The 25,799-nt window shown below is 38.6% G+C and overlaps 1 protein-coding gene across 9 annotated transcripts in view; it reads left to right on the top strand.

Annotated features, from left to right (window-relative positions):
* The window catches only part of LOC149319486 (dystrophin-like), a 1,434,671-nt gene that overhangs the window by 682,973 nt on the left and 725,899 nt on the right, over positions 1-25,799 (top strand). For all 9 annotated transcript variants that reach the window (XM_089511816.1, XM_089511819.1, XM_089511811.1 and 6 more), the window contains 6 exons: positions 813-923; positions 3,845-4,018; positions 6,109-6,264; positions 15,722-15,892; positions 21,699-21,878; positions 24,416-24,544. In XM_089511816.1, coding sequence (XP_089367942.1) covers positions 813-923; positions 3,845-4,018; positions 6,109-6,264; positions 15,722-15,892; positions 21,699-21,878; positions 24,416-24,544 — 921 coding nt within the window. The remainder of the gene's footprint in view (positions 1-812; positions 924-3,844; positions 4,019-6,108; positions 6,265-15,721; positions 15,893-21,698; positions 21,879-24,415; positions 24,545-25,799) is intronic.

Genomic DNA, 25,799 nt, shown 5'->3' with positions numbered 1-25,799 from the left:
AGTTCTGACTAAAATTTGTCAACAAATGTGGAAAACAAAAGAATGATCCACAGACTGGAAAGGGGACATCAGATATTGCAGTAATCACAGGACCATTGCATTAATTTTCCATGCTGGCAAAGTGTGGCTCAAAATTCTATAACAAAACCAAAAACGTCATATATGGAGTGAGAAATGCCAGAGTGAGAAATGACAGATGGATTCAGGAAGGGAAGAGGCACTATGGATCATATTGCAAATATATGTTTGATAATGGAATAGACCAAGGAATTTCAAAAGAAAATCAGCCTGTTCTTTATAGATTATATCAAATCCTTCAGTTGTGTATGTAACTCATGAAAAACTATGGAGTGCTCTTAAATAATTGGGTGTACCACAACATTTCATTGTGGTGATGTGTAACACGCCCTCAGTACAGGAAGATACCAACAGGATAGAATATGGAGAAACTGAATAATTTCCAGTTGGCAAGGGGGGTTATTCAAGGCTGCACTTTATTACCCTATCTGTTTAATAAGTGGAAGAAAGGAAGTACCATAACCATCGGGTTTCATCCAGTAACTCATAAGCCAGCTTCTATTTGTTAATGGGCTCTTCTCCTTCCTGTTCTTGCCATGCATCTCCTACCCTCTCACAAAGTTTGGTCTGAAGGGTACCAGAGCACAAAATGTAGGTAGTCTTTGTTCCATATGCCAATATGCAGACCTGGATTAACTCCATGAGTTCTTACAGAGGCTGGATATGTAATCTTAAATATTTCCTTACAAAAATAATTTATTTTGATTTCAAATGCATTGCCTTTTTTCTAACAGAAAATTCAATCAGAGTTGGCAAGCCATGAGATTAGCTTGGATGAAATGAAAAAACGGAACCGAGGTAAAGATACTGCCAAAAGGACAGTCTCCCAAATCGATATTTCACAGGTTTGCAAACTTCGTTTTCTTTTACATATTCAAACTCTTCTTTATAATGTTCAACTATAATGTACAATAATGTACAAATATAAAGAAATGAATCATTGATAACAAGGGTTATCGATTTCTTGTACCTTAGCAAGTGTTTAATTATTTCTTTTGGCTTAGTTTACAGCATATTTAATTGGCTTATGGTGAGGCAGAGGAGAGGAGAGAAGATATGTTTATTCACTGAGATTTCAAAACCTAATTTTTTTCAGTCTAAAATAGCTAAAGTGAGATGCCTAGTTGGTTTCATTTACACTAATATCCCACTGTCACCAACAAAACAAAACCAGAGTGATGTCTGTTTTCTTAAAAATTTAAAACCAGTTTGGTAATGCACATAGGGCTTTATTTATTGCACAATTACTCTTGCCATATGGCAAATATTACTGAAAGTGCAGTCAGATTTTTTTTTAAAGGCCCGTTTAGTTTTCACAAGCCTTTCTGTAGGGTTGTGGTCCCCCCCCCCGCCCGTGTATCCTAACCTTCATATATTGGAAGGTGAAAATGAATAAAATCCCCTTTTTTCCTGAAAGACATTATCATGCCAATAGTCAAATCTTGCTTACTGTATTGTATCATTTTTGGTGTTACCTGATGTTCCTAAAATAGTCAGAGGTACAGTTACTTCTAAATCTGAAGGTGCAAGTCCAACACCCCAGACTCCAATCTCAGTGCCCTCCTCAGTGCAACAAATGCAACAAGCACCAATGGTTTACTCATTCAAAGTGATATGATAAAGCACAGACAAGCCTTTCGAGACGTCAGCTGCATTCTTGTGCCTTTTTAAAAGTATCTGTTAAAGTCTAGCATCACACTTATCCAATTGGAGGCTGCCTTGAAGAGTGTGGATGAAGAACAGTGAAGCCACTGGGATGCAAATACTTTTCATGTAAATATATTTGATGTTTATTTATTTCCCAGCTGAAAAATAAAATTCCCAACAGGAAATTCAATTAGAAAAAATAATGCAGAAGGACAAATTATGCAGTTTCTTCCTGCTATCCACACATCTCAAAATGTTGAGGAAATAATTCTCCATAGAAGGACTTGGGCTTTCTTTTTACACAATGTGGGCTTTTCAAGTGGCTGTGCAGGTGGAGGGGCAAAGGTAGGTGTCAAGCAAAGAAGCTTGTCCCTTTCTGGCTATCATCACAGGTGATGGTGACTGAAGGGTTCATCTGGCCCCTCCAATCTTCACAGCCACATGGCCAGCTGGAGGAATGGGGAAGCCATTCCTCTCTTCAGCTGGGTATGTGGCCATGCAAGTAAGAAGAGGTGGGGCAGTGAGGAAGATCCCCATCATAGTTATGATAGCCTCCTTTCTTCACTGCTTCCTCTACATCCTCCCAGCTGTCATGAAAAAGCAAGAAAGAGAACAGTCTAGTGGGACAAAACTCTCCCCCCCCTTACAAAGCATTCCTAAAGACCACACAGAATTGGTATTTTGGACAGCTTTCTCTCTGATTCATGAAAGTCTTTATAAGAATCAATGATTTAATCACACTTATTCCTGGTATCTCTAGAAACAGTGGGGGGGGGGGGGTTGTATGTGTGTGTGTCTTTTCCCCACACAAAAAAACATTTTGTGCAAAAAACACACCACTCTCCACATGTATTTTACACACACACACACACACACCACATGTATTTCACATAAAGAAATACATATGGGACTTTTGTGCAAAAATTGTGGATTTACAGAAAAACATGATTTCTCTAAAGAAGGGCAGTGTGAATACCAAAGAAAAAGTCTTCACAATTACTCATTTTACTCACATAGGGGAGAAAGCTATAGACATTTTTGGACCCTGCATGAAATATATTTTCCTAGAAGACACTGATAGGGTGGGATGGCTTTCTTCTCTGGTCATGTATCCCTGAGGCAGTTAATGCTTCCCCGATTGCAGTATTTTGAAAATACTTTAAGTGAAGTATTTTTAATTGAAGAAAGAGGGCAGCTACAGTTTTCTAGTTTTTTCCACAATTTGAAGAAATGTGTAAGTGGATGAAAAAAGTCCCAATTTTAATCATACAAATTCAGTAGGCACAAGAAATCTCAGCAGAGATGATCTTGTATGGGCATGCCTTACAGGTGTTAACATGGGTTGCAGTGGGGATGGTAGTTGCCCAATTGAAGTCTAAAATGGTTGAATTTACAGGAATTCAAGTCCAAATTTTAAGAGTTAAACACTCAAAAATATAGATGGATGGTGAATTCCAGTTTATCCCTTGTTCAGATTTTTTTTTAAAAAAATGCTAATTCTTTTGATCACTAATATGACAATACTTGAAAATTCCTAATAAAAATGAAATGAAAAGAAATTCTCACCCATTGCTATTTTTAGTGAGCTCAAAAATTTTGCAGAAGTCCCGCTGCACTGGTCACACACTTCCAGCCCTAGAGCACATCCTGCCTCACAGGTATAGTCAGGGGACTTTTCACACTAGCATACATATAGCACTATGATTTCACTGTAAGTGGCATGGTTTCATCCTCGGGAATCCTGGGATTTGTAGTTTAGGGAGGGGTATTTTTAATTCTCATCCAGAGATCTCTAGAACTTCAGCAAACAAGAAAGCTCCACATTTCATGTGATGTAGTCAAAATGAGTCATAGTGCTATAAGTGCATAGCACGAAAGGACACTACATCATCAACATGTTTTTTACATATATGTTTTATATGTAAAGAGGTGAATGCTAAGAACAATTAGCCAACACTGTCCTGAGGATGTAGAAATGAGATCACTCTTTGCCCCATTATAAGTCTGCAGAAACCTGTAACTGTGTGTGTGTAACTGTAAATCACTCCTCAGAATACCACAGCACAGACATTTTATCTGTGTACTCTTTCTAATTGTTTTCCTGTCTCATATGCCTTAGAAAAAACTACAAGATGTCTTCGTGAAGTTTCGCTTGTTTCAAAAGCCAGCAAATTTTGAGCAGCGGTTACAAGAATGTAAAAGAATTTTGGATGAGGTAAAATTGCAAGTGCCAAAGTTGGAGATGAAGAGTGTGGAGCAGGAAGCAGTGCAGTCACAGCTGGATCATTGTATGGTGAGTATTGTCATTGCAGCAGTTCACAAACAACACCATACAGTGGTGCCCCGGGTTACGAAATTAATTCGTTCCGCTGTCAATTTCGTAACCCGAAAGGCTTTCGCAAGCCGAATTCCCATAGGCGCTAATGGGGAAAAGCCGCGATTCCGTGTGAAATCGCGCCGAGAAGCACCAAAAGTTTTTTCGTAACCCGAAAAAACTTTCGTAACCCGGAACAATGTTTTCCAATGGGATTTTTTCGTATCCCGAAAATTTCGTAACCTGGGTATTTCGTATCCCGAGGTACCACTGTATATCCAATTTGTTAATATACAGTCCGCCCTTGCCTTACCTGGGGGATCTGTTCTGGCCTCCACCCCCTGCGTAAGGCAAAAAAATGTATGCTCGAGCCCCATTCTCCCAGCAGCATCCACGTAAGCCGCTTATAATGAGCCCACGTATGGCGTGGGTTCACTGTATATTATATAATAATACACACACACACGTTACATTATATATGTAATATATAATATAATATGTTATATAATAAAATACCCCAGCCTCAAGAGTGCTTTCTTGTCCATTTTATCAAGTCTCTTGTGCAGTTCTCAGCCAGCATTATAACTACATTCTGTTTACTCCCTTCACCATTTGTATGTCTGTCTACTCATCTTGGCTTTAGGCAATATCTTATGTCTAGCCTTTAAAACTGAACTTGTCACCTGATTATCATACCCAGAAATTTTGCATTTTTATTGCTTTTCAATCACACAATCTGTTCATCCATAGCTATATTTATTATCACACACAGACGGGATAGGGATGGGACGACTTTATCCTGTCATTATCTCGCTAACTGTGTTAGCATGAAAAGTTTTCCAATTGTAGTATCGACCCATCATTAAAGCAGCATTGCAATAACATGAACTTCCATTAATGCAGATTGCCAGCCAATGACAGGTTAATGACAGGATCTCTGCAAAATCTTCTGAAAGTATTTTGCATGAGTGCAGTCAATTATGCTTTTCAGACAGGTTAATGATGGGATCTGCTTGATGTCATCTGAAAGTCCTTCCCACGATTGTGTGGGAAGGACAGGACAGGAATGGGACAGGGACATGATAACCCCTGTGTGATAATCTCTTATGTTCCTAGACACTTCACTCCATACATCAAATGAAGAAGACTTAAGTCTATAAAAGCTTATGCTACCAACTTCTTTCTCTCAGTTAGTTTGAAAGGTGCTGCAAGATCACTTTGCATACCATTTATTCAAATAATCTACCATTTCTGTATGTGACCCTGAATATTAATCTGCATCACCTCCATGAGAGGGACTTTGGGCAGTAATGCATAGTTTCTGGCCTCCCTGAAATAGGGAGACAAGTTTAAATTGAGCCATGGCAGTTATGCCATGGCAAGAGGAGACTTGGGGGCATGGCCAGGGGTGATTTGAGCTATACTACCCTCAGCTCTTCATTCTTACATGGGCGATCAACCCACCTTCCTGCCAGTGGTAGATTTCAGGGTAGAATTTTTTTCCCTTTTCCACAGGCTTTTTGCCTACCCCATACTCTTCCCAGTTGGATGTGGATAAGTGGCTAGGATGGTGTCTATATAGGTTGTCATTTGGCAGGAGTGAGGGTAGATTTAGAGTTCAGTGAGCACCTAGGTCACTCTTTTAGTGAAAGGAAGGTCTCTGAAACTACTTCTTTAGGTCTTGAGACCAGGGAGGAGGTGAATGAGACTGCTTTTGAGGCTGGCCTGAAAGATAAACCCTCTCTTTAATCCCCGTGGCTTGAGAGACAGACTTTCTGGTTGGTCCTCCTGATGTGGAGTAACCCAGTTTTGGGGTTTTCTTTGGGGCTCAGGTGTGATTGCCCAGGGGAAGCTGCTGAGATGGTCTGGGAAAAAGACCACTGGCTGCAGATGCTCCCACATTAGGCTACTCCCCTCCTTAGTTGCAGTTCCATTAAGAAATCAATAAATAGTCCAATTTCAACCCATGTTTTGGTGTCTGTTTCATTATTGTGTCTTGTCTCATTGTTTTGAGTTTGATCAGCAAAAGTAAAAACATTTTTTCTCTTTTTCACATGTATATTGGCTAGAAACTGTATAAAACTCTTAGTGAAGTGAAATCGGAAGTGGAAACAGTCATAAAAACTGGCCGTCAGATCGTACAGAAACAACAAACAGAGACTCCTAAAGAACTGGATGAAAGACTCACAGCTTTGAAACTGCAGTATAATGATCTGGGTGCCAAGGTATGTTCCCCACCTTTTACTACAAAATTAATTGTTGTGTCTTACTTTTAAAGTAAAAAACATCTTATTCTTTTAAAAGAAGTTTAAATTATTCTTGTTTGTGTTTGCTTTCCTATTAATAAAATACATCACTTCCATTAGGTGAATATTTAGAGAAGCTAAATAAATATTCAAATAATGTAACTAAACTATTTCATTTCATCTAAGTTCAAATTTTCTGTGAAATATATTCTAGCCCTTTGAAATAACTTGTAACTGGGTTTAAAAAACTTTGCCCTGATCTCTTATTCACATTTAATTGGCAAGCAATGGGAACTACATTTGGCATCAAAATATATTAAGTATGGCATTGACCTGCTCATGGTTTTTCAATGCACTGGTGTGAGTTCAGGGGTAACACACATACACACTTTTTCAGACTGATCCAGTGAGTCCTGATTATAGCTGAGAATAGTTGGAAATATTGTTCAGGCTTTACAGTCATTTCCCACACAAAATAAACTTTCTTCTAAAGAGATGCTCACTCTGAGATTTTCTTCCTACTTGAAACCTGGGGACTGTCAAAGTTTCCCAAGACTCTAGCCACATCTTCTGGTCTGACTTTCTGAAGTTATATAAATGCTCACCAACTCATTTATATTCAGTGTGTCTTTCTTCTTGCATTTTATTTAAAATTCAAGTACAATATTTTAAGTAGAACATTTCAGTAGAAAAATACTTAGTGGGGTATAAATAATAATAATAATAATAATAATAATAATAATAATAATAAATACCCCACTAAGTATTTTTACTAAAGTCTTAGTAAAATAATAATAATAATAATAATAATAATAATAATAATAATAATAATAAATAGATAATTGAAGTAGAATTATAAGCATATAATGGAGGAAGGGAAGGAGTAGAAGGAATGTAGCAGAACCTTTTAGAATAACTGGCTTTTCTTTGGGCATGGGTTTTCAAGGATATGAACCCACTTCTTCATATGCAGAAGTTGGTTTATACCAATGAAAGGTATTCCCCGTTGACAAGGTTGTCAAGTTGTGTCTAACCACAGGGGGAAGTGCTCATCTCCGTTACTAATCCAAAGAGCCAGCATTGTCCAGCATTACTGCACAGATCATGAAAGCTCATGTTAAAATAAAAACTAGTTCATCTTAAGGGTGCAGATGTTCCTTTTATCTCCCATCCTTCTCTTTTTCCTTTTTATGTTGCAAGAGACTAACACTACTTTTTTCAAAAGATAAAAATATGTCACTTCTAATTAATTTTGCATCTCTGCCTATTCCATGCTCTCCTCTGAATTACTAAGACTGTACAAAAAATATTGCAGATCCTTGTGTCTGTTTTACAGAATTTATCTAGTCTTTGTAAGTGTTCTAAAAATTGTCATTAAAATCACATATGCAGTCTGAAAAAGTGTGTATGTGTGTTACCCCTGAACTCACACCAGTGCATTGAAAAACCATGAGCAGGTCAATGAGACTGTGGAAGAGACAGTTAGTCCCATCATGTTTTGTTTGGGGAGGGGAGAGAAGAGGTCCAGATGCCTTTTTGTGCAAGTCCATACAGGAACAGTGTAGAGTATGGAAAGTATTCTCAGTAGACTAACATTAAGTGTTCCACAATCCATTTCGCCAGTGTAAGACCTGAACAAATTCCACATTTGTCACATCTTGCAAATGTGGGTAAGGACTTGTGGGATGGTAGCTTTAGTGGAGATGGTTGCAATTACCACAACCATGAGCACATTTTGCTGTCTGATCAGTTGTCAAAAATCCCCACCACAACTCTCTGTTACCTGGGCTGGACTCAATTCTGGACGTATTTATCCAAATTCATTTTATGCAGTCACATGCATAATCATCACCCTGGAGTATTGCAGTCATTATACACCATTCTTACAGTAATGTTGTGAAGGAAGTTAAGCTATCAGGTTTTGACTTGCTCAGAAGCATCCATGGATCTCATAGCTGAGCAGTGTTTTGAAGTCTAGTCTAAAACTCTATCCACTATGACTACAACATGGAATGGGAACATGTGAAGATTACAGTCGTCCCTCCACATTTGTGGCTTTGACACTCACAAGTTTGATTATTCATGAGTGTCATGCCACATGCACATGCACTGCCCCTCCTCCTGCCTCCCAGGCTTTTCCCCTTGGGGCAGGAGAAGCCCAGGAGGGAGGAAGCAGCTGGGAAGGACTGTGTACTGCTCTCCCCTTCCTGGATGCCTCAGATACCTCAGGCAAGCTCTCTGAGGCATTGGAGGAAGGAAGAGAGAAATGTGTGCTTGATTCTTTCCAACCCCTTCCTGCCATCCTGTAACTGGCCCAGCTGAGCCAGTTACAGGATGGCAGGGAGAGGAAAAAGAGGCAAGCATGCATGTTTGTCTCCAACCTGTCCTAGCCACCCTGTAACTGGCCCAGCTGAGTAAGTTACAGGGCGGCAGGGAGATGGAGGAAAGGCAAGTGTGCACACTTGTCTCCAACCCCTTCCTTCTGCCCTGTAACTGGGATGAGGGGTTATTTGCAATTTTTCCACATTCACAGGGAAATTTCCACAAATGTGGAGGGATGACAGTATTTACTAAGTTCTTATATTGAGCAAAGGAATCTGGTTTGTCATGTTAAGAGAGTTTGTCAAGAAATCACTATCCTCCCCAAGAGCTCTCCTGTTTAGGTTGAGAAGGATATAAGGAGCTCTTTTTTATTTTAAATGTTTTTGTAATTTTTGCAGAAAGGCTGAAAACTAATGTTGCTCACATTGGTGAAGCAAAACACACACACAGAGAGAGAGAGAGAGAGAGAGAGAGAAAGTGCAAGCATAAAAGACCCTGATTGATTAGAAAGATGAAAAGAACCCACCCAGTGTTCCAAACCTGTAAAATCCTCACAATACACTTTAAGCTGTTGTAGTCTTGCTTAATTTGACCAGTTTAGGCAGTTGTTTAAAAATAATTTTTATGAACATTAGAACAGTCATCAGTACAGTACTTGCATAAAATATATCACTGTACATGAGAGGGGAAAAATCATGGTTACTAATTTTCACACAGAAGAATGAGACAAACAAGGATTTACAGTATGTCCTATTTTAAAATCTTCCTGAAATTTAAGTAGTAGCCGCTGATGTTTCTCCCTAAATAATAATGTCAGCAATAGAATATCACACATTAACATCATTAGAAAGCAGTGTTTTTGAACTGTGTCTCAGACCATATGTTACATGGTACTGAGAGGTTTGCTTTATTTTCCCCTTTCAAAAACCTAAATCAGTCACTAGAAGGAGAAAGTTAGAAAAATGAAAAAGGCAAGCCGAAGAAGAGTAGCTTATCTCTGATTTTGTTTCAGCTCAGATACTATGTCAACTGTGAGATAAATGATTTAGGTATGATATGAGAATCTTGTAACTCTTCCACTCCTAAATTTTCTCGAGGAAGGTCATTCTGATGTGATAAAGATACTGACAAAGAAAACAACACTTAAACAGCAACTGTTCCTTCAACCTGACTAGACTAATTTTGCTTTAGGGAGAAAAACACAGAGGATAAGACACATTCTATTTCCTATATTGTCTATTTTATTCAAATATTGTGGAAAGTATCAAGAGAGGGTATGCTGAACAGCTGTGTAAAAAAGAAAGACCTTAAGATGGCAGTATTTCCTATATTTTTAAATAGCATTTATTTTTAAAAAATTGGAAGGGAAGAATATGACATTAGCTCATGACTGTATACACCCATCATTACAGAATGATTTTAAAACTCTTTCTATTGAAACACTGAAAGATGCAAAGAAACATAAAGTTAAAACTGTGCATTTACTATCCTTTCTCTAAGCTCTGTACTTTCCACAGTAATTCTGTATGTTCAGTTATTCCAGAAATTAGAATTTAGAAATAAAGTTAGTAAACCGTTCCCTTAATATAAAGACAGTTTGTTAGTTTCAAAAGAACCAAAATACATTGTGGCTACAATCTTACATGCTCTTCACTTGCCATTGAGATTACTGGACCATGTAAACTTTCTTCTTCTGGGTAAACAAATGCATTGGATTATGCTGCTAAATTCAGAACTCCGAGCTTCATGTTTTGGATTACAGCTCAGAGGATTCAGCATTCACACATATATACTCATCCCAAGCTTTGATTAGTATATATGTGTATATGTGCCTTCATGTTGCCTGTCCAATGATGGGAATCCTGTGAATTTCATAGGTTTTTCTTAGGCAAGGAATACTCAGAATTGGTATTGCCACAACAGAAAAAAGGGGACATGGTTGTTTGTTTGTTTGTTTAAAATATTTAAAAATGTGAAAATAGTTAAACAAGAAAATCAAGAGTTTAAATAGAAATATTTTTTGAAAATTTTGGTGCAATATCTGAAAAAGAATGAAAACCCAGGTTGTGATATCTGAAAGATTTTTGCAAAACAAGAACTACCTTTAATTTTTTTTTTTTAAGAAAAAGCTCCCTAGTGCATTTAATGCATACTGTAAGATTATCCAGTCATTGAACATAAATGTGGAATTGTGTGAGCAACAAATTTGTGAAGGTGGAAGGGAATTTATTATTTTAATAACAAGTCTAAAATAAGACTTTTAAAAGTAATTTACTGTCCCTTTGCATTATTCTAATATATTAAAGGATATATTGAACCTATACTGACCTGCCTTTCTGAGCCTGTCAGTTAAATTATAGTGGCTAGGTTTTTGGCAGTAGGTTGCTTAAAATCCTCTCTCAGGTTTAAATGTTTCAAAATTTATGTAACATAGGAACAACTGCAAGATATTTCAGAAGCTGGTTAGTGTCTTTCAGTATGACAAATTATAAAACAGTTATCAGGCATCATTAAATCTTTCAAAACAATTGCCTATGCTTCAGTTTCTGCACTGTTAATGTCTTGGAATTCATTTGATTTTCATTCTCTGTATGGAAGGAACTTTCATTCAAAGGACAGTTCCGTTGTGCTTAAAGGACCCCCTTTCTGACCAGAATTTATCCTCTGTGAATATAATGAAAATGAATCCAATCCATTGTGTCATGAAGAAACAATGGGCATCCCAAGGAGAGGATACCAAGCAGAGGATCGGGGAGGAGAAGGCAAGAAGTGCCTTGGCCCCTCCGAGACCCTTCTCCTCCCCAATCCTTCCCCTGAGCAGCCCAAGGAGAGGTTCAAGGAGGAAAAGGCAAGTGTTGCCTTGGCCCCTCCAATGCCCTTCTCCTTCCCCCTATCCTTTTCCTGGGAAACACAAGGAGAAGACCAAGTAGGAGAAGCAACAGGTGCCTTGGCCCTTCTGAGACTCTTCTCCTCCCCATCCTCTCATTGGGCTGCCCATGGAAAGGATCGGGGATCAGAAGGGTCTTGGGGGAGCACAAGGCACCTTCTGCCTTCACTTTCCCAATCTCTCCCTGAGCTGCTCAAGGAGAGATCGGGCAGGAAAAGGAAGGAGGAATGCCCACATTAGAGGCCTTTGATCTCCCAAATAATCAAAAACGTGAGTCTAAAGACCGTGAATATGAAGGGCCAACTGTATTTAGAAATAAAATTGAAAGATAATTCAGGTAGTGCTGTATAATTGGATTAGGAATTGGATGGCAAATGAATCATTACACCTAGGGTTCTAGGTTTCCAAAGTTGCTACTTTAGTTGCTTTGTGCTGCATTATCTTTCTTGGTACCTGGTACCAAATGCATATGAAAAAGATTGCAGACTTTATTCACTTAACAAATTCCAAATTCAGTACCTAATACAGGACATTTTCATCCCCCCAATCCACTTTGTGTTGTACAGTTTTGGATTCCTAGGGCACTGACACTTGTACATATTACTATGACCCAAAACACACTGCAGAAATGATCCATCTTGAGACTGCTTGAAATGCCCTGGCTCAGTGCTAGGGAATTTTGGGAACTGCAGTTTTGTGAGACATTTAGGCTTCTCTGTCAGAGAACTATGGTGCCACAATAAGCTAGAGTTCCCAGGATTCCCTAGCACTGAACCAGGGCAGATAAAGTGGTCTTGAACTGGATTGTTTTTGCAGTGTGTTTTGGACTTATGTTGCCATGCATGATTTTCCCTTTATTTTATTTTATTTTATTTGAGGGGGGAAACCTACAACCGTGTCTTGGGGAAGGCAGTACTGGGACAAAAAAAAAAAAGTCTTTGGGGCAGCAATGAGGGTATCAGATGAAGTGAACTGCCCTAGTTTTCAGTAGGATAGCACAGAGAATTAGCTCCTTTAACTGATGGGATAGTTTCCTCATCAGATACAGTTGTATTACTTGGATAGCTGTACTTTCCTAACTCAGATATATTTTGTGGCTTTCTGAATTTGGTATTTGGGTATTGTGAAATACACTTTATTCTGAAAGCAAAAATATTTCTTAAGATAAGGGAACTGACACAGGTTCCACCTGTGCAGAACCCTTTGCTTAACCCGACAATGGCCTGCTGTGATGTTTTTAACAACTACATTGCAGATAAAATCTCTCAGATAAGAGCCAACTTGGATGCCAGGAGTGCAGCAGAATTGACTGATGAGGTGTCCAGTGAATCCATTGTTGAGGTTAAACTGGATCGGTTTGAGCTTGTGAATACCGATGACGTGGACAAGATCCTTGGAAATGTGAAGAAGATGACATGTCCCTTCAATCCCTGACCATCATGGCTGGCTGTTCAGGGGGGTTATGCCTTGATGGCAGAGATGTCATCAATGCATCCATTAGGGAAGGTTGTGTTCCAACATGCTTAAAAGAGGTGGTTGTTAGACCGCTCCTGAAAAAAACTTCCCTGGACCCCCTGGATACGAAGAACTACAGGCCTGTATCCCATCTTCCATATTTGAGCAAGGTGATCAAGAGGGCTGTCAACCTTCAGCTCCAAGTCATCTTGGATGAAACCAATTATCTAGACCCATTTCAAACCGGATTCAGGACAGGATATAGGGTAGAGACTGCCATGGTTGCCCTGGCTGACAACCTTCATCTAGACATTGACAGAGGAAGCGTGACCATGTTGGTGCTTCTAGACCTCTCAGCAGCGTTCGATACAATAGATCATGACATGCTCTTGGAACGCCTGGGAGAGTTAGGAATCGGTGGCACTGCACTCCAGTGGTTCCGGTCCTTCCTCTCGGGTAGATTCCAGAGGGTGATGCTCGGGGACAGTCACTCCTCAAAAATGGAGCTTAAATGTGGCATCTCCCAAGGCGCCATACTGTCCCCGATGCTATTCAACATTTATATGAAGCCTCTGGGAGAAATCATTCGCAGACATGGGGCAGAGTGTTATCAGTATGCTGATGACACCCAAATATATTTCTCCATGTCCCGATCAGCAGCTATGACAAAAGATGGCATTTCTCCCCTCTATCAGTGTCTTGAAGTGGTCATGGGCTGGATGAGGAAAAACAAACTCAGGCTGAATCCAGACAAAACGGAGGTACTTAGATTAGGAGCCCCCAAACCAGGTATAGGGTTGCAACCTCCAGTTCTAGATGGGGTCACACTCTCCACAAAGGACGATGTTCCTAGATCAGTCACTTCGCATGAGAAATCAGGTGAATGTGACGATCAGGAGCTCCTGTTATCAACTTCAACTGATACACCAGCTGCGCCCTTTCATGGAAGTAAAGGACCTAGAAACTGTTGTACATTCACCGGTAACTTTGCGACTTGATTTCTGTAATGCGCTGTACATGGGGCTACCCTTGTGCCTAATCCGGAAACTTCAACTAGTGCAAAATATGGCAGCCAGGCTGGTCGCCGGAAAAACTAGGAGTGACCGAATAACACCCATCTTAAAATCTCTTCACTTGCTGTCTATTAGTTTCCAGGCACAGTACAAGGTATTGGTTATAAATTTTAAAGCCCTACATGGCTTGGGCCCAACCTATTTGAGGGATTGCCTGCTCCCACATAATCCGCCCTGCACCCTCAGGTCCTCTGGGAGGAATCTATTGCAGCCTTTAAAAACCAGACTAACTGCTACCTCCCCGAGGGCCTTCTCTGCAATTTCTCCCAAACTATGGAATGGCCTGCCGGACAAGATCCGTCAAATTGCCAGCTTAGACAGCTTTTAAAAAGCTGTCAAGACGGATCTCTTCCGGCAGGCCTTTCCTGAATAAAAGTGCCCGGCCACAGAATGACTGCCCCCCATATCATGTATTAGCCCACCACTCTGTCCTTGATATATATATATATATATATATATATATATATATGTTTTAATAGATATTTTAATTGCAACATCTTTAATCCTGTTTTAAGGGGGAAATTGGGACACAATGTTGTAAATGTGGATTTTAATGTGTTGTGAGCTGCTTTGATTGTCTCGTCACAGAAAAGCGGGATACAAATAAAAATTTTATTATTTATTTTTATTATTATTTAATTGTCTTATACAACATTTTTCTAGCCTATGATCAAATGGAAACCAGGGTAAGGTAGAAACCAGTCCACACTACTGGTAGTGTACAGTTTTAAATGTCATAGAATGATAATTGAAAGTCCAGAGAAACATAAGAGCAGCATATTTAAATATCTATAGAAACCAGAATTCAGATTAGGTACCAGAACAAACCAACAAGAAAAGATCGCTTGAATCATCATCATCATCATCATCATCATCATCATCATCATCATGAGGATCGGGGCAGGTCACGTTAAAAAAATAAAACATAGTAAAATAATAACACAATCCCTAACCCACAATTTAAAATACAACAGCATAAAAAGCAGTTATTAAAATCGCATTAAAAATTACAATAAAATTCAATCTCCATTACAATGAGGCGATTTAAGGGAGAGTCAAAGAGGCACAGTTGTGAGACAGTAGAGAGGGCCCATGAAGCTGTCCCCACCCAAGACAGATTGGGACCACAGCAAACAACATGTTGCAGCTGCAATCCTCCTTGAACCTGGCCCAAATAGGAGCAGAAAAGATCTACTCTTACTTGGGCTGGGAAAGAACCAGCATTCCCAGCCCTGCCTCAGTCCCAGAAATGCTTCAAGATGCTCCAGTGGCATGTGGCATGTAAACGCTGCACCATTAAAGCATCTTGAAGCTGCCCACCTCTGGACAGGTGGCCATCTTCCAGGTGGCTTGGGAGCATATGGCATGTAAATGCCATGCTCCCAAGACACCCGAAAGACATCTTTATTGGGCTGTCTGTTCCAGCCCTAGGATAGTGAATCACGTATGGGGTCAAATGTTTAGTGAACAGGGCTACTTTTTTAAGATGCACTAAACATCTAGTTGAGGTAGCTAGAAATTTAGTCCTGAGAATTATTTTGGGTAATTGGAAATATAAAACAAGGGATAGATTTTTTTTGCTAAAATGTAAATAGAAAAAATTACAACCATTGTGTTTAGCATAAAGCACAGGCACACATCAAATAGTAGAAGATTCGGATACTTGGGTTCTTAAAATACCTCTCCCCTTTCTGTGCAGGTGACTGAAAAAAAGCAAGAACTAGAGAAATGTTTGAAATTATCTCGGAAACTGAGAAAGGAAATGAATGCTCTGACAGAATGGCTGGCAGTGACAGATTCAGAACTGACAAAGAGATCAGCTGTGGAAGGAATGCCTATCAATTTAGATACTGAAGTCGTCTGGAGCAAGGTAATAATATATATTTTCTTCCCTTATAAATTCACATACCTCTTCTTGGAGTTATCTCACTGTCACAACAACACTTTTCTTCCTAAAATTGTAAACAACCTATAATTTAAACTATAAATAGTTTTTGTAGTATCTTTTACTATCAACGCTATTTAATGGTTGCTGATATATACCCTTACAAGAAAATGTTGGAGCCCAAAATTTAATATATTAACCTTAAGCTGTAAAGGAGGATAGGTTTCAGATGCCACATCACATTTTTTAAAGTTCTTATAAGATATGATGCTGCTACAAGAACAGGTATATTTTAAAACAATCAATACTCACTTATCCCTTTATATTTTTCTTTTGATTTGTCCTTTTGCTGTCCTTCAAAGAATATCTTTTTTTCCAGACATAAATAGATAATTTAGTGTAGTCTCTGAATCTGTACTTCATAACTTTTGAATCAGTAGAAACACATAAGTACTCGGTCATTTTATATTAGTCAATGTATTAGATGTTAGACCATAAACGATTCTATGACATTTAATCAACCGTTCCTGGTGGGTTCCTGGTGGGTTCTAAGCCAGTTAGATGGTGAATCTGCCATGGGCTTTATTCTAAACTTTTAAAATACTATCAGAGGTACTGAATCTTACATCCAAGATATCACCTTAGAAGTCTTTAAAATCTGGAATAAAACACAAAGCATATTAAGTATCCCCAAGAAATGGAAGCCATTAGCTTCCACTGGTAGCATTTCCAGGTTCATTTGTATTGCTGACCAACTCCGGAAATAATGAGACCAAACACAGAGAACTGGGCTATAAAATGGGCAACTTCATTTAACTCAACCTATTTAATGTATTTCTTCGAGATCTGAAAATAACTGGAGGGGGAGTAACCAAATGCGAGAACAGCTGAGGCAATGGTCTTCTTCCAAACCACATCCCCAGCTACCCCTGGGCAAAACACCTGAGCCCCAATGGTGATCAAGAACTGGATTGCTCCCTGGTCAGTCCGCATCCGGAAAGTAACCCAAAATTCCCTCACTTAACTCACCAGACTTAAGTGAGGGTTTAAATCTTAGATCAGCCCCAAGGCAAGTCTCATCCCCCTCCTGTTTGATCACAACTGGATAATTCTGTTCCAGAGACTTCAACTTCATCCTTTAAGAAGGTGCCAAGGTGGCTGTGATGAGAACCACCAAAAATGCTTATTTTTCCCTTTATAGAATTCACTTTCAGATGGTACCTAGTAGCGTGATTACTTATTTCAGACCCAAATAAGCTTGTAAGTAATAAAACTTTATTTGAAAAACAGTTTAACAATGTTTCTCTTGTTCAGTTGGTACATTCACTTATTATTGTTCCACTTGGTTGCACTTAGTTACACGTTGTTACTTCTTCTCTCTCTCTTTCTAGAGAACACTTAGGACCCTCACAGTGTTCTCATTTACTGTGCATATTATATATGCAGAAAAGTTAATGTTGTATACTTACCCCTCCTCCCCCCCACACACACACTCTACAGCTGCACTTTAAACAAACAAGCTTGCCTCTGGGAGGTTGCAGTTAGTCTGGTCTTTAAAGGATGCAATAAATTCCTCCCACAGGACCTGAGTGTTCAGGGCAGATTATACGGAAGTAGGTGATCCCTCAAATAGGTTGGACCCAAACCATGTAGGGCTTTATGGTTGTATTTGCCCAGCCACCAGTGAGTGCAATAACACCCGGTTTTGAAATTAAATGCACCTTTATCCTGTTGGGGATAAGGTGCTTTAAAAACAATGTGATAATCTCCTTAGTCTAAATCTAACCAAAAGTATGGAAAATATGGAATTAGGTCTGAAGTGTTAGATCATGAAGTGCCAGGTTGACAGTCCTAGATATAATCTCTAAAAAAAATTATACTTCTAAGATATTTCTTATATCACCTGGCATAGTAAATTCTTCCCAGTACTCATGCTGCCATCTCTCTCCTCTGTCTATTCACTTCTGTTGTGGTCATTTGGAAAGTCCCAAATTTCACAGTGAATTGATGAGACAGGTAAATAATAATAATAATAATAATAATAATAATAATAATAATAATTTATATTCTGCTTTTTCACAGAGAATCAAAGCTGATCACAACAGTAAAATGACACAGCATACAATTAAAATTACAATTAAAAAGACAGATCCCCAAAACCCAGCCCTCCCACCAATCGTAACAGCATAAGTCCAAGCCATAAAATAGGATTAAACAGCAGATAGTATAAAACATGCCAATAGAAGCATAATAAAAAATACAAGAAAAAAAACAAAACACTTGTGGGTGAATTGTGCAGGAAAGGTTATCCTATAGGAGAGAGGGAGCAGGGATGGTGATATCAGTACCAATGTCAATATCAATGTCAGGAGCAGTAGAAATAGCAGCAACAGTAATAGTAGTAGCAGGGGGAGGCAAGTCAAGGAGGCCAATCTGGGAAGGCCTGCTGGAAGAGATCCGTCATGATTGCCTTTTTAAAGGCTTCCAAGGTGGTAAAATGACGGATCTCATTCGACACGTCATTCCAGAGCCTGGGTATGGCAGATGCAAAGGTCCTCTGGGTCACCGCAGACAACCTAGTCTTCTTAGGTTGTAGCAGAAGACTGAAGTGTGTGGGGTGGATTATATGGAAGGAGGCACTCCCACATGTAGTCTGGACCCAAGCCATGTAGGGCTTTAAAGGTTAAAACCAACACCTTGTATCTTGCCTGGAAAGTGATGGGCAACCAGTGGAGAGATTTTAGGACAGGTGTAATACGGGCAGTTCTAGGTGTGCCGTAAAGGCTTACTAATATTAAACAATACATTCTAAAATCTTAGGGCTTTTATTTCTGTTAAAGAAGTATTGGCCTGCCCTCAACTTTGGAATACCAGGTTGTACTTTCAGGAAATCTGTGTCATTTATTTTTGAACTGAGAGTGTATGACTGTTAAATTCTAGTTCACATTGTACAGAAATAATGAATATATTTTAAAAAATCATTGAAATAGTTTATCTAAAGTTGTCACGTTTCTTTCCCACAATTTGCTTTATCACACTAGGAGTCAAAGAGGATTTAAATGAGAGTTAAACAGGAAATATCATGTGATAAACATCAGACATTTCCTGTTTAATTCTTATTTAATATAATAATAATAATAATAATAATAATAATAATAATAATAATAATATTTTATATTTTCCCACCTCTCCCAAGTGGATTGAGGTGGGATTACAACCCAACAATAACAATAAGATACAAGAATAATACATATAATTTTCGAGCATTAAGACAGTTAAAAACAGTACAGTCAAACAATTATAAAATATAATATTCTGATCCTGAATAGAAAAGTGAATGACGTCTTTACAGAAGATTGGGTGGATAGGCTTGCTGGAAGAGATCTGTCTTAACTGCCCTCTTGAAACCCTCCAAGGAAGTAATAAGACGGATCTCTTCCGGGAGGTTGTTCCATAGTTTAGGAGCCACTGAGGTAAAGGTTCTTTGAGAAGTTGAAACCAGTCTGGTTGGATGTACTTCCAACAGATTTCCCCCAGAAGTTCTGAGAGTGCAGGGCAGATTTTACAGGGAGAGGTGTTACTTTAAATAACTTTGGCCTGAGCCATGTAGGGCTTTATAGGTGATAACCAACACCTTGTATTGTACCCGGAAGCTAATAGGTAGCCAATGAAGATATTTCAAAATAGGTGTTATATGGTCAAATTTCAAAGAACCAGTGACCAATCTGGCTGCCGCATTTTGTACTAATTGAAGCTTCCAAACTTGGTACAACTGTTGTTTAAATCCTGTTTGCCTCCTAGTGTGATAAAGCAGAATGAAAGACAGTGGAAATATTTTAGGTATATAATGGTAAAATCATCTGTGAGAGAGTTAAGATATAGTCACTATCTTTTAAAGGACACCTGTGAGTATTAAGCCATGTGAAATTAATTCATCTATGTCATCAGTCTCTGATATGAATTCAGAAAGCAAATGAAATGATTGATCCTTGGCATCTTCTTAATTTGGGTTTTCCATGTATTTTCAGAAAGTACAAACACTAATTAATTTCATAGGTTGAGGTACTGCTTTTTTATAAATAAGATGTCTTGTCCCTCAATCATATTTTGTTTGTATTGCTTAGAAATGAATTTCTTTAAAAAGTGTTACCCTAGTTAAATAAATAGAAAAATAAATAGTTAAAGATGTTGGCTTATTTATTTGTGAATATGTGAATATTTTTGTTCAAAACTGTATCAGTGCTTGACAAACATATTTAAAAATAAGTAGAATTTGGCTAAAAGCATGCAGAGTACCCTGTGTATATTTGTACTGAGAAGTGGAATAGGAAATAGAACATGTTTTTTAGAGTTTGTCATCTTTCTTTTTTTACTCCTGTAACAACACTCTGAGCCAGGCTTCATTTCAACTCAGGAAATTGTGAAAAGCTTCATGGGAATTCAACAGGGGAGAGGCCTATGGGGACAATAAATTTGTGTGAACATACTAGGGTTTTAGAATAGTAAGCATTGTTGATTGGTGAACAGTACATGTATAGATGCAGCCTGCAGTTGTAAGATGCATGTATATTTCACTGCAGTATAGCATTTTATTTATCAGAAGCGTGCTTGAACCCATCCCCGAGTAACTCAGTGTGACATACCCATGATTGATCAAATTTATCTTTATATGAATATTTTGGGGTAGGTTAGGATGAGATCCATGCCGTGGCAAACCCAGTAACATATACTGCATTCTTTCTATATCTATACTTCACACTTACCTTCTCCAAGTACCTTTGGAGAGGGGTCCAAAAAACTCCAGCCCATCATCCTAACCTGTATGCCTTAATTTGTCTCAACCACAGAAGCCATGCTTCCTACATGATCCCAAGCACACATGCAATTTTAGTGTTTCTGTATCATATCTGAGAGGGTACCAGGATGGGCTGGTGTGGGGTTACAGATTATGAATGAAGAGAAAGAACATGTGTAGATTTTGCATCCTCTCATCTTGATCAATTTGGAAGAATTGAAGGATTAAGGTGGCAACATTATAACTTTGCATTCTGAGCTATTTTAAGTTTTTACAGCTAAAGAAGGGGAAATGTGGCAAAAACATTCAGTTTTTAACTAACTAAATAAATAATACCCAGCATATTCTCTAGTCAACACAAGAGTTAACAGTTTCATAATATATTAACCATGTCTAATCTTTCTAAAATCACAAAATGATTTTCAGAAGTTTTTGTTAAAAGCATGTAAGAGGACAATACTAAATGCATCAATTTTTTATTGTTAGTCCTTTGATTAGATTTAGTATAACAGAGGCTGGAACAGACCGGCAGCTTCAGATGGCTTCAAGCCAGCTTGGGGGCATTTACACATTTACACACTCCATGCCCCCAAGTCACCCAGAAGTCATGCCAGTGATTACATGCTTGTTGGCTTTGGGGAAACTTTGGGGCATGGCATTAGGTGCCACACACCATCAAGCCAGCTGAAGCTATGAAGGAGCAGCTTCAATACACCCCAAATAGGAGAAGCTCTTTGCTGCTCCTATTTGGGCTGGATTCTGGCTGGACTGTGGCCATGCAGTTGCCACAGCCCCAACCTGGCTTTGTCAGGGCCTGCTCTCTGTTTCATCCTTAGATCAATAGAGATTAGAGGCTCTTTCAATTAATTGCAAAAATACACTTTGGAAAAAAACACAACTTTTTTCCTTTCTGTTTATAATGATGTCATTTTGTAACAAAGATTTCAGAAACTCACAATTTTTATATGTTAACTGCCCTGCATCTGCTTTCCATAGGCAACACAGCAGGAGATTGAGAAACGCCAACTTCAGCTGAAGAACATCACTGATTTGGGAGAGGGACTGAAAGTGTTGCTTAAAGGAAAGGAAGCTTTGGTGAATGATAAGCTTAGCCTTTTGAGCAGTAATTGGATAGCAGTAACTTCACGAGCTGAAGAATGGTTTAATTTGTTGTTGGTAAGAATTACTTATTTTTTTTATTTCTTACTTCCCTGTTTAATGAGAAGTCTGAGAGCAGTACTACACAATTCATTTTCTTTTGGATGAGAAAGAGTGTATTGGAGAATTCACACCTTTGTGATATAATCATTTGTTTTAATGTTGACTCACTTTTTCCTGTCTTTGGACTCATGTGGCCACAGCCAATTGACATACACCGGAAGCATGAACAGACTCAGAGTAACTCCAGGTTTTATAGGTTTTCAAAAAAACATTCAGGAAAAAATAATGCTTGGAATGACAGAGACTGAGTGAAACCCTATAAGAAGTCAATGGCCTAGAATGCTGAGGGACTGTCAGGAAGAGTGAAAATCAATGAAACTGATATGGGTGGGAAATGGAACAGAGCAGTTAGAAGATGAGATGATAAGGATAGATAAACAGATATTAAAAAGTGGAGAAAGACCTCTTATCACTATCTTCTTATCGCTATTTGGTGTTCTCGCAGAAGCTCTTTTAAAATGTTCCCAGGGATGAAAACGAAAACTGTTCATAGGGAGGAATGGGAAAATCAAAGATACAGTATTAATATAACTGGGATTGCGTACAAGTGAGACCAGCCCTTCTGTTGGAGAAAAAAAGAGAATAAAAGCCAGGATGTTTTTTGACCAGTGGTCAAACTTGTGCTTATAGGAAATCTATTATTAGGGCATGAACACAATGGCATTTTTCTTCCATTCTTCCCTAGAAATGGGTATAATGAGGCCTGTCATCTCTGGTACTTGATTCTCTCAGTATATACTATGTTTTTGCTGAACTTTCTACTAGGAACCCAGGATATATTTCCTAGAGCTTTATCACATTAGGGAAGATCCTGTAGGAAAACGGGAGTTAAAGATGATTTAAAGTACATTCGAATTTAAACCAAACATGAAAATTCGGTTAGTTTATCACACTAGGGACTGCCCAAGTGAAATAACTATTTCTAGTGCAGCTGCATGCCACACCCCCAACCCGGTGGAAATAGAAGCTGTGAAACACAACTCCTTTCTGTGCCCTAGAAGGAACGCCATAAGGACTGTGGCGGGGTCTTATGATGCCCCTTGTGCACAGCGCCATGTAAGCACCGCACATGAGTGACATCATCATAGAATCATAGAACCATAGAATCATAGAATCGTAGAGTTGGAAGAGACCGCAAGGGCCATCCAGTCCAACCCCCTGCCATGCAGGAAATCCAAATCAAATCATCCCTGACAGATGGCCATCCAGCCTCTGTTTAAAGATCTCCAAGGAAGGAGACTCTATCACCCTCCAAGGGAGTGCATTCCACTGTCGAACAGCCCTTACTGTCAGGAAGTTCCTCCTAATGTTGAGGTGGAATCTCTTTTCCTGTAGCTTGCATCCATTGTTCTGGGTCCTGTTCTCTGGAGCAGCAGAAAACAAGCATGCACTGTCTGTACCCGGGGCCCACGGTAGGGTTGTTGAGCATGTAAATGCTCAGCCCTTGCACAACCCTAGTCCGCAGTCAGGCCAGCACAAACTGATGGTCTGTACTGCACCTTTGTTCACTTTAAGGGTTTCTTCTTTCCCATTGAAGTTGTCCAGGTGTTTGTGGATTTCAATGGCATCCTTGTGCATTCTGACCTGACAGTTGGTGGAATGGTCCATTATTTCAGTGTTTTCAAACAACATTTCATGTCCAGGATGGTTTATAATGTGTTTTGCTACTGCTGTTTGATTCTTACAGTTACAACACTCTGTATCAACTGCAATAACTATTACATTTATAAGCAAAAATAAAAGTTATACACAATGTTCTCTTCAAGATTCAGAAATGTATGTTTTGCATGTATTATTGTAAAACTAGGACAAAGTGGATATACACTAGATGTTTTCATTGTATATGCTCTATAGATATTTTAACTCTGAAAGTAAATTCATTTTTCATCAATTTCATGTTCTGTCTGTTATGGAAGACTGCAGCATCCATATTCCCTTAACACTGGCCATGCTGGGTAGGATTAATAGGAATGGTATTATGAAACATCTAGAGGACCACAAAGTCAGAACCACAGGTTTAGAGATTTACTGTATTTTCTTGCTATAGTGAAATGAAAAAAAAAAACTGTGGCTTTAAAAAACAACAACCAGAAGGCGATTTTCCCTTACATTAATTCTAAATCTTCCATAGAGACAGCAGCATTGCTCATATTATTAAAACAGTTTACAGTTGATATTATTTTGAAGGTGCTTCTCCATTGTCTTTGAAGGAGCAAATTTAGAAGTCTTTTATTCTGTAGCACATAGGACAGAGACGGGAATTGTGCAGCTTTCCACATATTGTTTAACTGCAGCCCTTTCCAGTTTACATATGGTGAAGAATTCTGGCAAGGCGTTTCAGTTCAACAACATCTTGAGAGGCACATAATTTCCACCCCTGACTTAGGTCTACTCTTTGAGCCTGACCAACTGTTATTTTGATCTTTTTTCTTTGTTGTTTCTGTTACTAACTTTTAAAATAAACATGTTGTTGCTTTCTTATGTGCATTCAGACATACCAGAAACACATAGAGACTTTTGATCAGAATGTCGCTAACATTACTACCTGGATGTATCAGACAGAAATACTTTTAGATGAATCTGAAACCCAAAGACCTCAGCAACGGGAAGATACTCTTAAGGTAACAAATAAATTTTTCTCAAAACCATTTATTACCAAAATGCAACAGGTAGTGTATATCCAGCATTTGTGCCCTGTAAGTTGAAACACTCTAAAAGGGTAGCAGAGCATCGTTTTCCTGTTTCCAAGCTATCCAGAAGCTTTTAACTTGCTTAATTAAGCAGAATAAATGTAAACCAGTTCAGTAGGGAAAAAAACCCAAAGATATTATGTCAAGGCTTGAGGATTTCATGGTGAGTAGAACACTTATTTTTAAACCTCTGTCTCCCAAATACTGTTTATATCTGTTTAAAAATTGAACACAAGCATTCTTTTATCAGTTTGGTCCTTTTATCAAATATCTGTTTTTCTGGGAATTGTTATATATTACATATTCATGTCACTTCAAAGATTTTAGCTCTGCAAGCAATGATTTCACTTGACAACATTGTATTAGAATTTGATACGATCCTAGTGGAAGTGGTTTATCATTTGAAGAAAGATATGTAGTATCATATGATAGGAAAGGATAAAAATCCATGTGTGATTGTGAAAAATATATTTAAGGAAATTAAACAGAACTTGCCAATATAAGAGGTACCTTATTCAGATATGATGCACAACAAGTAATTGCCTTTTTAAAGTCTTTGTTCATTTTCATAACATGCAAATTCCTTTATCCTTGCAGTGCTTCTCTTCACCCCTTCAGAAAAATTCTTCTTCATATGTCTGTCTTCCATCATTCTCACAGAGAATCTTTCTTCTTGCACTACTTTTTTCAGTAAACTTTCTTATCATGCTTGATACAGCTCCAGTTACTGCTTTCTTCAGCAGCAAATCTAAAACAGAAGAAGACCTGGCACTGAAACCTGAGGGCCTATACCCCATTCCCTCTAACAAATCTCTTCACCTTCCTTCCCCAATTTCAGTTAGTATTGGGTGGAAAGGGGCAGAATATGTTAACATGGTCATGTGCAGTTTGCACAATAAGATGTCGTGGTTGCTGTTTCTGATGTAGCTGATGCTGCCCTGATAATAGAAGGAGTCAAATCACATTTTAAAAAATCTATACTAAATCAGTTTTACTTATACATAAAAAATTTTTTTACTAAAGCTATTCCTATATGACTCTCCACTTGGCTCCTCATGATTGTTACTGGGCTGAATGTGTACCATCACTCCAGCTACTGGTAATGCTAGCCCTGCTGCAAACCTTAGATGACATCACCAATTCATGTTAATCATATCCATTGGGATTTTACTTAAAGTATGATGTC

Source organism: Sceloporus occidentalis, unplaced genomic scaffold, assembly GCF_023333645.1.
Source record: "Sceloporus occidentalis isolate IW3139 unplaced genomic scaffold, rSceOcc1.0.p SCAF_2, whole genome shotgun sequence".
NCBI classification, from domain to species: domain Eukaryota; kingdom Metazoa; phylum Chordata; class Lepidosauria; order Squamata; family Phrynosomatidae; genus Sceloporus; species Sceloporus occidentalis.
The sequence above is the reverse complement of the archived record's forward strand: the minus strand, read 5'-3'. Positions and strand labels throughout refer to the sequence as shown.